Raw genomic sequence first — 13,539 nt, 5'->3', positions numbered from 1 at the left:
CTAATTTGGCAGAGTTTCTACAGCTGGATGCCCTTCCTAACGCCAACATATGTATATATATATACATATATATATTTATAATAATAATAATAATATGTATAACAACAAAAGAATGAGACCTTGATATTTGTAGAAATAGAGGATTGTTTTATATGCTATAATTAATAGAGCAAACAGTAAACGGTTGTCATCAGCTATTAATGGCAATGGATGCTACAAAAAAACCCCCCCAAAAAACTGTTAAATATCAGGGAAGTAACTCTAATAGATGGAAAAAGAGAAAAAGGAAAAAAAAATATATAAAGAAGTTATAGAAACATAAAACATATGTACACACACAACAGGTATACGCACACGCACAAACAAATATGTATATATATAAGCATATATGCATGTACATACTCAGCCTCCACACACACTAAACATGTATACACACACACAAACATATATGCATGTACGTACTCATGCATACATACATACCCACCGATGTGTATATATATATATATATATATATATATATATATATATGCAACTTCATCCTCATATACACATAGGTACTTACATGCATGCATGTAACATAATACATATATAGACATATATTTATAGATATAGACATACATTCACAATCCCACGCACACACACACACACATATACACCCTCCCATCACATACATCCACACATATACAAACATATGCATATCCATATAAGTGAAGGGGGCATGTGCACATGAAAATTACCTATATGCACTGGACAGTCTTACACTCATATGCATACATACACATATACACACACTTACATGCATACATACATATATACATATATATATATATATATATATATATATATATATATATATATATATATATATATATATATACACATGTATAAAAAGGAAAAATATATAAAAATACATATGAAAAACAATTAAAATTAAAAATGAATGGGAGTTAAAATATATGGGAAAGTTTGTGAAGGAACATAGTAGAAATACAATACAACACAACACCACAAAGCTATCTGTTTCTGCAGGAATAAAGAACTGTACCCACTAAATGGAGCCTGCATGACTGAGGCCATTATTTATGAAGCTACTGTAAGTTCCACCAATGCTAATAATACAGTTTTATCCAAGAGATATATAGAGGGAAATTAAAGGGAAATTTTAAAGCAAGATTCAACAATCACACCTTAAGCTACACAGACTGGAATAAATGAAAGACTCCTAAATTATCCAGTTATGTATGTTTCTTAACAGAACAAGATGTCAACTACAGTATTTACTGGAAGATCTTAGCCAAGTGTAACCCTTATATCAATGGTAGTGGCAAGTGCAGTCTTTGTAACATGGAATGATGGCTCATCTGGAAAAGTTCCTTACACCCCACCACATGTTTAAATTCGAGAACTGAACTCTTTGGATCACGTCCACATGTCACAAAATACCTGTTATTGTTTTGGGGCCCCCCAAGACCACAGTTAGTGTCTGCATCTCTACTATGTTCCTGCACAAGCTTTCCCATACATTTTAATTCCCATTAATTTTAAATTTTTAATTTCCATTTTTATATTTGTTCTTTTTTTATATATTTTTTCTTTTTTATATGTGTGTGTATGTATATAATATGTAAGTGTGTGTGTGTGTGTGTGTATGTATGCATATGAGTGTAAGACTGTGTCTGGTGTATATGTGTGATTTTTCATGTGCACATACCCCCTTCACTTATATCAATATGCATGTATTTGTATATGTGCAGGTGTATGTGTGTGATGGGAGGGTATATATATATATGTTTGTGTGTGTGTATACAGGGGTGTGAATATATGTCTGTATATATATTTATATACATATATACATACATACATACATACATATATATATACGCATATATTTATATGTGTAAATGTGTTATGTTACGCATATGCATATAGGCACCTATGTGTATATGAGGATGTACTTGCGTACATATACATATATATATATACATACACGTGTGTGCGTATGTATGTATGTATGCATGAGTACGTACTGCATATATGTTTATATATATATATGTTTGTGTGTGTGTACATATACATGTTTTTGTGCGTGTGTACATATGTAGATGCTGTGAACGCAGGTGTTTTATGTTTCTATAACTTTTTAATACATTTTTTATCTTTTTTCTTTTTCTCTTTTTCCATTTGAGTTACTTCCCTTATATTTAAAGGTTTTTTTTTTGTAGCATCTGTTGCCATTAATAGCGAACAAGAATATACAGTAGTTCATTGCTCTGACATTCAAACTTCTGAGTACTAATAATGACAACTGTTTACTATTTGCTCTATTAATTATAGCATTTATATATATATATATATGTATATATGTATGTGTGTGTATGTATATGTATATATGTGTGTGTGTGTGCTGTTTTTTTCCCAAATGTAGCCACATGTAAATCATTGGTATTTTTTCCCTCTGTCTTCCTTGGAATTTCTGGAACCACCGTTGACACTGGCTTATGCTTATTGTCTGATCCCTATATACTGCATGTGAAGGCACATGACTCCCTATATACTGCGTGATCCGTATTTACTGCATGTGAAGGTGCATGGCTCAGTGGTTAGAGTGTCGAGCTTATGATCGTGAGGTTGTGAGTTCGAATCCCGGACCGGGCTGTGTGTTGTGTGCTTGAGCAAGACACTTTATTTCACGTTGCTCCAGTTCACTCAGCTGTAGAAATGAGTTTCAACGTCACAGGTACCAAGCTGTATCAGCCTTTGCCTTTCCATTGAATAACATAGGTGGCATGGAAAGGGGAGGCTGGTATGTATGGGCTACTGCTGGTCTTCCATAAACGACCTTGCCCGGACTTGTGCCTTGGAAAGAAACATTCTAGGTGCAATCCCATGGTCAGTCATGACCGAAAAGGCTCTCAGCATATACTGCGTTAATATTCCTTGCACTTTCCTTTGCGTTGTTGCCTTTATTGATCTCATAAAGCAAAATATGCTGAAAATGCTCCTTTGTCACTTCCATTATAGGTTTGAAAAAATAACTGTTAAAATCGAACTGCACTCTTCAAAACGTGCACTAAGAATAAGCATAAGGTAAAATTACTACCTGCTTTTATAGCAAGTTGATGCAGGTAGTTTATCCCATCCCTCTCCGACTTTTAGTTCATACAATTTTTCAATTATTTATGGATGAGCCAATAATTTCAGAAGTTCTTAAATTTTCTTATACTCTCTTAAATCAACCATCTGAAAACGTTGTTCTTTCAATAGTTTTCTTTTAAAAAAATATTTATGTTTTGTTAAACTATTAATTTTTCTTCCGTGTGGAAAGAATACTAATAATTTTTTCCTTTTATTTTTCTTTATTTTTTTCAGGCGTTTTTAGTTATGTTGAACATGTTATTCTTGTTGGCGTTGGCGGTGCCGTTCCTCACTTCTCAGACTTCAACAAACATGTTCGACTCGGAGATGTGGTAGTATCTACGCCTGTTGACAGAAGTGGTTCACTCTATGTTCATTGCCAACGAGCTGAGAAAATTCCTAATTCTATTGGCTACAGTTATGTGACACAGTCGTGGTCGTCAACCAATCAGAACTTTCAAAAAGCTGTTGAGAACCTCAAGTGCACTGTTGAACGGAATCCCACCATTGCAAAACCATGGGATCCCTACATTGAAGAAGGGAGAGATCTCCTTGAAAGTGAAGAATCAGATTTTAACCGTCCATCTATTATGCGAGATAAGCTATTTGCAACCCAACCTAATGGTACTGTTGTTCAATACGAGCATCCAAAACCATCTGGTTCTCATTTTCAGTCCTACACAGAGGGACAGGTGACCATTAGATATGGAGTTATTGGCTCTGGCAAAATGGTAACCCAAAATGATAAGATGCGCAAGGATTTTGCCCAGCTGAATGGCATCAAGGCTTTCGATTCAGAATTTGACGCTGTTCTTGACTCGCTGGAAGGAAGTAGAAACTGCAGTTTCCTAGTAATTCGAGGAATGGCAGATTACACTGATGGAACTGGGAAGAAAGGCTGGCAACCATATGCAGCGCTTGTTGCTGCAGCATACATGAAGTCTTTGCTACATGTACTCGAATGATTATATACACACTTTTTGGTGTATATGATATATTTTCAGCTAAAAATATGCTAATATCAGCTTTGGTAAGGTTTTATTAATAAAATTACAATTGAAGTAATTTACATAACCTGCTGGTGTGGATATGTAAAAAATGAAATAAAAAAAATAATATAAATAATAAACAAAAAAAATGAATAAAAAAATATTAAATTATATAGATGTTTTATCTATATAATTCTTACTTGCTTTCTATATACATAAAACACAGATGCTAACACACTTGCACACATTTACATACACTCATGTATGCCTGTCATCACAGCCATAATAAAATTGCAGTACATTCTATACATGAACACAAGCAGTGTCACGATTCTAATACCACAAGTAAATGCATAGATAAGGATATTAAATATATATAGATAGTTATTTGATTTTATATGCAGATGTTTGCGTGCATGTATTTTCATATATACCCATATATCTGTGTATAAGTACACACACAACACACACAAATTTATATACACATACATATACATCATACATACTATACACACAATTATATATATATATATGTGTGTGTGTGTGTATATGCATTTTTTTAGATATATGCATTGCTGCAGTTTTCTCAGCTGACTTGATCACCAGCAGCTGAGAGTAAACCATGCAGCAAAATGATGTCCCATCTAGAAGGAAGACTTATACTATCAGCCCATTTAGCCCCGGTTTAATGCGCCTCTAAACTTCAGTCTGTCTTCAATGTGTTTTTGTAATATACACTTGCATATATTTAGATATATATATGTGTTGTGTATGTTTATATATGTGTATGTATATATATTATTTTTTATAAGAATACATTATATTTGTGTGCATTAATATGTATGTGGGTATGTATATATATATATATATATGTATGTATGTATGTATGTATATATAGATATATGTGTGTGTGTGTGTGTATGTATGTATATACATGTTTTTGCCTGAAAATTGTAGAGGCATGAAACTCAAGTTGTGAAATAAAATTTTAGTTTCAATAAACTATATACACACATCAATTTAAGTGACACCATATGGATTCAAATAATCCGGTAGTACTCATAAAAAAGCTTCTTTATGTAGCATTCTACAAGACAGAGAATATACAGTACGATAGAAGAGAAAAAAATGAGTGTATAAAGTCAAATAAAAGAGAAATACCTTGATGAAAATTTATTTAACAATAAGAAAATTCAAATATCATGACAAATTGTTTTGTAACTTAAAGCATGCAGAGATAATTTATAGTATTATATTTAATGATAAATAAATTACTTGCATGTCTGCATTAATGAAAAATGCAAAAGATCACATTTCTGCATTGTTAAAAATTTTTTTTTTGCATTTTGTATTAATGCAGACATGCAATTTATTTATTATTAAATACAATAATATAAATTATCTTTACTTGCTTTAAGTTACAAAACAATTTGTTATGACATTTGAATTTTCTTATTGTTAAATAAATTTTCATCAAATTTTTTCTGTTTATAACTTTATACATTCATACATACATACATACATACTCACACAAAATCATGCGCACATATGTAGAAATGTAATGCATTCATAAATAAAAATAGAGTTAATAAAAAGACAGCATGCATTAATGAAAGGGATGTTAATTTCGAACAGCATAAATATTTTTCGATAGAACACATAAGTACACACACACATGCACGTACACTTATCAACACATACAGATATATGCATTCACATGCTTGCATACAAGCCCATGCCTCAGACCGATAGAAAATTGCGCAATATTCATCATTTTTCTAAACCATCGAAATAGAAGTAAAACTTGCAGTCCCTTTTTTTTTTTTTTTTTACCTGCTTTGAACTGTTTGAATGTCAACAACTGAATTTTTTAAAATCTATTATAAACACTATGTTTAAAAAAAGCACATATTTGTTCATTTGTTATTCTTTGTTTGTCATTATTATTATTATTATTATTATTATTATTATTATTATTATTATTATTATTATTACTATTATTATTGTGGCAGCGAGCGGACAGAATCGTTAGTGCACTGGGCAAAATGCTTAGCGGCATTTCGTCTGTCATCACATTCTGAGTTCAAATTCTGCCGAGGTTGACTTTGCCTTTCATCCTTTCAGGGTTGATAAAATAAGTACCAGTTCAGCACTGGTGTTGATGTAAATTGACTTACTTAATCCCTCTCCCGAACTTGCTGGCATTGTGCCAAAATTTGAAACCATTATTATTATTATTATTATTATTATTATTATTATTATTATTATTATTATTATTATTATTATTATTATTATTATTATCGTTATTATTAAAATTAGGTGATAGAATCATTGGAGCAGTAGATAATACCCTTGTAATATTTTTATGAGCCTTTTGTTTTTCTTTGCAGTTAACTTCTAACCCCTTTAAGGTCAACCAGCCCTATTTTTCATCTTTTTGGGTAAATAAAATATGTTACTGGTCAAAAATATGAGGTTTTGGAGGTTGATAATTTATCTGCTGCCTTCCACTCAAATTTCTGATCTTGTACCAATGTAAGAAATTATTATTTTTATTGTCATTATTTAGTAAAAAAAAAAATAATAATAAGCATTAATACTTTATGGCAGCCGATTAAACTGCCAGAGTTTGAGTTCAAAATCTGCTAAAGTTGGCTTTTCCTTTTTTCCTTCCAGGGTTGTTACTATTAAGTACAATCAAGTACTGTTCTAGTGTGTGTGTGTGGTGGTGGTGGGGTGATGGTGGTGGTTATCCAAAATACTCTTTTCTTTCCTCTCCCCCCCCCTGCCTCCTCAATATTTACATCCCTCTAGAAATCAATATTTTGCAGTTTTGTTGTTGTTGCTGTTTGTTACATCATAACTGCAATATTAACAAATGATAAAAGCTAGAACAACAACAACAACAATTTGTACAAATAACAATATCAATAGCAGCTAAAACAGGTAGAACATAACAAAAACAAAACAAAACAAAAAAAAAGAAAAGGTAAAAATCGCAATCACAACAACCCGAATTTAAAGAGTAGCAACAACTATTGCAAAGTGTAGCAACAACCTCTGCAGCAACATCAACTTGAACAAGAGGAAAAAAAAATCATTAAAAAATGAATGAATAAAAATGTAGTAATAATAATAATAATAATAATAATAATGATGATGATGATAATAAAATAAATATGCTACTACTTTTATTACATATTCATGGTACATCTTAGTAAACATGCATAGATATGTTCACTATTTACAAGGATGTTCACAGTTAATGAAAATGTTCAACGTTAACCTAAAGTGTTCAACTTAAGAAAAATGTTCCCATGAGCCTTGCTTAGCCCTTTAGCACTCAGATTATTCTAGCAATTGTAATGCTTATTTATTCACATTGTCTTGAATTAATCACTTGTTATCTCGTAGCATCGAGATTTCAATAATGTGATGGTATATTTTTAGAATGATATTATTGTCAGGTAGGTGTGAATGTCCAGAATTGATTGATTTGAAATATGAAACCAGCAAAATTATTTGGGCCAGTTATTATGGCTAGTTTAAATGCTAAAGGGTTAGAAACATTCAGAGTTAACAATGATGTTCAAGGTTAATGAGCATGTACTGGGTTAACAAATGCTGTATGAAAATGCCTTGAGAGATACATATAGAGAGGTCAGTGTTTTGAGTGTTGAATGAGGAATGCAAATATAGCTGGAGTTAATGAGTACACTCTTTTGCATTGTTTGCTTTGAAATAATGACTAGGAGAAAGAGTGTCTATCCTTCAAAGTCTGGGTAATCTTGAACCTTTATGGTCCTTTCTCTTGGTCTATGTGGCACCCTTTGTCATGCAACATTATCATATTTTGTAAACTGTATTATGTACCATACTTTTTCATTGCATTTCATTCGATTTTGATATAAATTTTTGTAAGTTGTTGTATTATCTCCCTCATCTGTCACCGTTGTGGCAATAAAAATAACTGCTTATTATTATCATTATTATTATTATTATTATTATTATTATTGATTTGTTTTATGAGGCTGTATGTAGATTTATATTAAGAGGATAAAGTAAGAATGCATGATATTGTATATATATTAAAACTGATATGTTACTGGAACCATTCAAGAATGGATGTTGATCTGAATACAGCAGTGACTGAAAAGGTAACAATATACATATGTGTGCGGACATGTTGTTGAGAAATTTACTTCCCAACCACATGGTTTCAGGTTCAGTACCACTGAGTAGCATTTTGGGCAAGTGTTTTCTACTATTGGTCAGCCATAGACTGACCAAAAGCCTTGTGAGTAGATTTAGTTGACAGAGACTGAAAGAAACCCATTCTCTCTACTCCATACCATACGTTCTGTCTTTGTCTCTACTATAAAAAAAATAATAGTTACTTTATTGACCGCATGGGCCAGCTGCATAAAATACATAATGTTTATACAAATTGTTACAAACATGGTTCTGCAAGCACACACACGTGTATACACACACACATACACACAATATGTTTGTATATATATATATATATATATATATATATATATATATATATATACACTGGTGCAGGCATGGCTGTGAGGTAAGAAGCTTGCTTCCTTGCCTCATGGTTCCAGATTCAGTCCCACTGCATGGCACCTTCGGAAAGTGTCTTATACTGTAGCCTCAGTCTGACCAAAGCCTTGTAAGCAGGTTTGGTAGATGGAAACTGAAAGAATCCCATTGTGTATATATATTTATATATACATATATATGTATGTATGTGTGTGTATGTCTGTGATTGTCCCCACGTTGATCACTTGACTACCAATGTTAGTGAAGTTATGTACCCATAACTTGGCTGTTTGGCAAAGGAGAGCAATAGAATAAGTACTAGACTTACAAAGAATGAGTCCAAGGGTTGATTTCTTTGACTAAAAAAGAACCCTTTAAGGTAATGTTCTTTAAGAATAAAAGAATCATCATCATCATTGTTTAACGTCTGTTTTCCATGCTGGCATGGGTTGGATGGTTTGACTGAGGTCTGGAAAGCCAGCAGCTGCACCAGGCTCCAATCTGATCTGACAAAGTTTTTATAGCTGGATGCCCTTCCTAATGCCAGCCACTTTGAGAGTGTAGTGGGTACTTTTTACGTGCCACCAGCATGGGAGCCAGTCAGGTGATACATACATAAATACATGCAAAACAAGTAAAATAGTAGAGTTGTAATGGTGAAGGATAGAATTTCATGTGATTTGACCTGGTTCTCTGCACTTTGAGTTCAAATTGCTCTATGAGCAATCTTTATGGAGGTTCTCTCTCATTTCCCCCCCCTCTCTCTCTCTCTCTCTCTCTCTCAGATCAGCTACATTAGTCTGTGAGAAGTATTGTTGAGTGAACCACTTGCAGAATATCTATCTTGAAGAATAAACAATAGCTTCTTCTGATAGGAAAAACTGGTGTTACTAGAACCGGTCAAGAATGGACACTGATCTGAGTACAGCAGGTCTGAAAGGGAAACGAAGAAGAAAACATATAAGCAGCATGGATGTGTGGTTGAAAAGTTTGCTTCCTAACCAAATAGTTTCAGGTTCAGTCTCACTGCAGGCCATCTACTATAGCCATGGACTGACCTAAGACTTTTGAGTGGGTTTTGCTGACAAAAACTGAAAGTAGCTTATTGTGATCATTTGTGTGTGTACACACACACACACACACACACACACACACACACACACACACACACACACACACACACACACTCTGTGTGTGTGTGTCCCAATCTTGATCATTTGATTGTTGGAAATGATTGTCATTCATTTCCAATATTCTGTGTAAACATTGAGGCCATGGGGGAAAATATTGCCTTACTTGGAAACAGCTAAGAGTTGGCAACAGGAAAGGCTACAATCTGTAGAGAATTGCTTCAGTAAGCTCCATACAACCTATGTAGGCATGGTAAAGTTGATATTAAATCGATGATGAGGATGACAAAGAGTACAGTGAACTTGTTTGGCGTGTGGAAAATTCAATACTTTAGACAGTTTGATTTTCAGCATGGCCGCAGTCAAATGACTGAAACAAATAAAAGACTATATATATGTGTGTGTATGTGTATATATATATATATGTATGTATGTATGTATGTGTGTATATATATATATATATATATATATATATATATATATACATACATATGCACACACACCAATACAGTAAATGGTATGGTTAAAAACAAAATACAGATTAATAATGCAACATAAAAAACATGAAATAATTGATACAATACAAAGAAGGTATGGCTGTGTGGTAAGAAGCTTGCTTCCCAACCATATGGTTCTGAGATCAATTCCACTTCAGAGCACCTTAGGCAAGTGTCTTCTAAAATAGCCTTGTACCGACCAACACCTTGTGAGTGGATTTGGTTGACAGAAACTAAAAAAAACCTGTCGTGTGTGTGTGTGTGTATATATATATATGTGTGTGTGTGTGTGTGTCTTTGTGTCTGTGCTTGTTCCCACCACCACTTCACGACCATTGTTGGTGTGTTTATGTTCCTGGTTCAGCAAAAAAAGTCCGATTGAATAAGTACCAGGCTTAAAGAAAAAATAAGTTCTGGGGTCATTTCATTTGACTAAAACTTCTTCATGGCCACAGTCTAATGACTGCAACAAATAAAAGATAAGATATCAACAAATGAGTAGGAAGTACCCCCTGCAGAGAATGATAAAGGTGCTTCAGGACCACAAATCACTCTGCATTGGGCTCTTTTGACTGTAACCTCCAAGAGGAATTTAAAGATGGGATTACTAAAAGAATAATTGCATCAACAAGGATACTGTTGATAGTTTTTAGTTGAAAAACACAAGAAAGAACAGAAATGTTGTGAGATAAAATGTTAATCCTTGAGCATTCAGATTACTCTCTGCCAAATGTAATGCTTATTTATTATTCACATCATTTAAAATTAATCATGCATTATCTCATAGCTTTGAGATTTCAACGATGTGATTGTTTATTTCTAGAATGATATTACTGGGTAAATATGAGAGGCCAGATCCTGTCAGTTTTAACATAAAACAAATAGGATATTTGGGCTGGATATGACTGGTTTAAGTGCTAAAGGGTTAAAAGTGCACATTAGATGTGTACAGTCTTGAAATAAGCCATGAGATTATTATTATTTCTGTTTTAACTCCCTTAATCCTCAGATTAGTCCTCTTGTCAAATGTAATGTTTATTCATTCACCTTGTTTCGAATTAATCATGCATAATCTCGTAACTGTGAGATTTCAATGATATGTTTGTTTAGTTCTAGAATGACTTTGGTGACATTGTAGGGTAGGTATGAAAAACCAGATCTGGCTGACTTGAATATAGAACAGGCAGAATATTTCAGCTGGATATGGCTGCCTTAACCCTTTAGCATTCAGATTATTCTGCCAAATGTAATACTTATTTATTCACATTGTTTTGAATAAATCATAGCCTTGAGGTTTTAATAATATGATTATTTATTCCCACAAAGGTATTGTAGGGAATGCGGGAAGGGCTGGATCTAGCCAGTTTGAACATAGAATGTGTAGGACATTTCCGCAAATGCTAAATTGTTAAAGATGTTATTGTTGTTCAGTTCTGGTTGAATGAACCTACAAGTAAAGGTTTTTCAGTCCTGACCTTGTAATTTTTTTATTAGACTATTCAAGTATCTTTCATTTTTTCCCCATCTTTAGATAGTAGGGCATTATTTTCTGAGTAAAGGGCTTGCATGTATATATTGGGAATTGGCTGGTATTTCTTGCTGACTAAGAAACTGCGCGGAGCAATGGTTGTTCTCAATCTTTTTAATATTTGGGCCATATCCAAAACCTGAATTAATTTTTTTAGGAGGCCACACATAAGAAATAAAGCAAAAAAAAAAAATCAAAGAAAAATTAATTTCATTTATAGAGGGAAGACCGTTGAGGGCCATATGCATCCTTGGAAGCCACAGTTGTGAACTGCTGGTGTAGAGGCTCCCTCATTTCAGTTACAATAATATATAGGGGCAAGGTTAAGATACATACATCTGTGTCTGTGTGCATATATATATATATATAGTTTTAGGGAAAAGAATCAATGTTCATGAACTCATCGAAGATCTTCAAACACCTCGTTGATCTTGGCCACCTGCTTGGTTTTGGTGTTGGAAGTAGAGTGGTTGGTGTTTTTTTTTTCAAACACATTTTACACATTGTAATCCATTGGATGACAACTGAGGGAATTAGGATGCCAGAAATTGGACCTGGGGTGAAGTCATAGAAAGTCTCTTACAACCACATTTGACTCTTGGAGGTATGGCAAAGAACCAGTCATGTTACCACACGTGGCTGTCCAGCAGCTGTAGCAAGGGTCTGACTATCATCTCCAGCAGCTTTACATAGCTGTCTGAGTTGATCCTAAGGCCCTGTTCAGAGATGTGGGATGGCCTGATGTCACCCTCACTTGAAACACATCCAAAAACCATCACAGCTGGTTTACATGATGTCCTTATCCCAACTTACAGGTTTTACAGTGTTCACAGAACATTCAGTAGCAGTCATGATGTTGGCATTTTGACACCTGGCATGACTCATCATGATACAGGTAACTCTTTCCTAATATTCAGATGGATTTCAGTCCTCCATGTCAACTAGCTTTTTCCCGACTACAACTTTTTGTATTTATGCTCTCCAATGCCATTGACTGTTCACAAATGCATCAAACTGTTCTTGAAAAACAAAAAAAATAATAAACAGAGACATGAAAAACACCATCAAATTTAGCCTGAACACCCTGTGTGTGTGTGTGTGTGTGTGTGTGTATAAAGCAAGCTGGCAGGATTGTTTGGACATTGGACATTTCATCCATCTTCATCATCATCATCGTCGTTTAACGTCCGCTTTCCATGCTAGCATGGGTTGGACAATTTGACTGAGGACTGCTGGACCTGGAGGCGACACCAGGCAGCAATCTGATTAGGCAGTGTTTCCACAGCTGGATGCCCTTCCTAACGCCAACCACTCCAAGAGTGTAGTGGGTGCTTTTACGTACCACCGGCATGAGGGCCAGTCAGGCAGGTACTTGTGATGGCCACGCTCGAAATGGTGTATTTTACGTGCCACCTGCACTGGAGCCAGTCCATCAGCACTGGCAACAATCTTGCTCGAATGTCTTACTGGCAATGGCCATGCTCGAAATGGTGTATTTTACGTATTCTGAATTCTGCTGAGACTGACTTTGCCTTTCAGGGTTGTAAAAGAAGTACCAGTTGAGCACTGAGATCAATCCTGGCTGAAATCCTGGCTTTGTGTCAAAATCTGAAACCGATACACACACAAACACACACATACATATATATGTATACTCACACACTAGCCACACTTAATATCGCATAAAGCTATCAAATTCACTTTAA

At 34.1% G+C, this 13,539-nt stretch overlaps 1 protein-coding gene across 4 annotated transcripts in view; it reads left to right on the top strand.

Moving 5' to 3' along the window:
• LOC106882433 (uncharacterized) overlaps positions 1-4,285 on the top strand; it is a 233,419-nt gene extending 229,134 nt beyond the window's left edge. For all 4 annotated transcript variants that reach the window (XM_089365502.1, XM_052973728.2, XM_089365501.1 and 1 more), the window contains one exon: positions 3,370-4,285. In XM_089365502.1, coding sequence (XP_089221628.1) covers positions 3,370-4,100 — 731 coding nt within the window. In that variant the 3' untranslated portion in view covers positions 4,101-4,285. The remainder of the gene's footprint in view (positions 1-3,369) is intronic.
• The last annotated feature ends 9,254 nt before the right edge of the window (positions 4,286-13,539 follow it).

Source organism: Octopus bimaculoides, chromosome Z, assembly GCF_046866305.1.
Source record: "Octopus bimaculoides isolate indiv1 chromosome Z, ASM4686630v1, whole genome shotgun sequence".
Lineage (NCBI taxonomy): Eukaryota > Metazoa > Mollusca > Cephalopoda > Octopoda > Octopodidae > Octopus > Octopus bimaculoides.
This window is presented reverse-complemented; position numbering and strand designations above follow the sequence as displayed.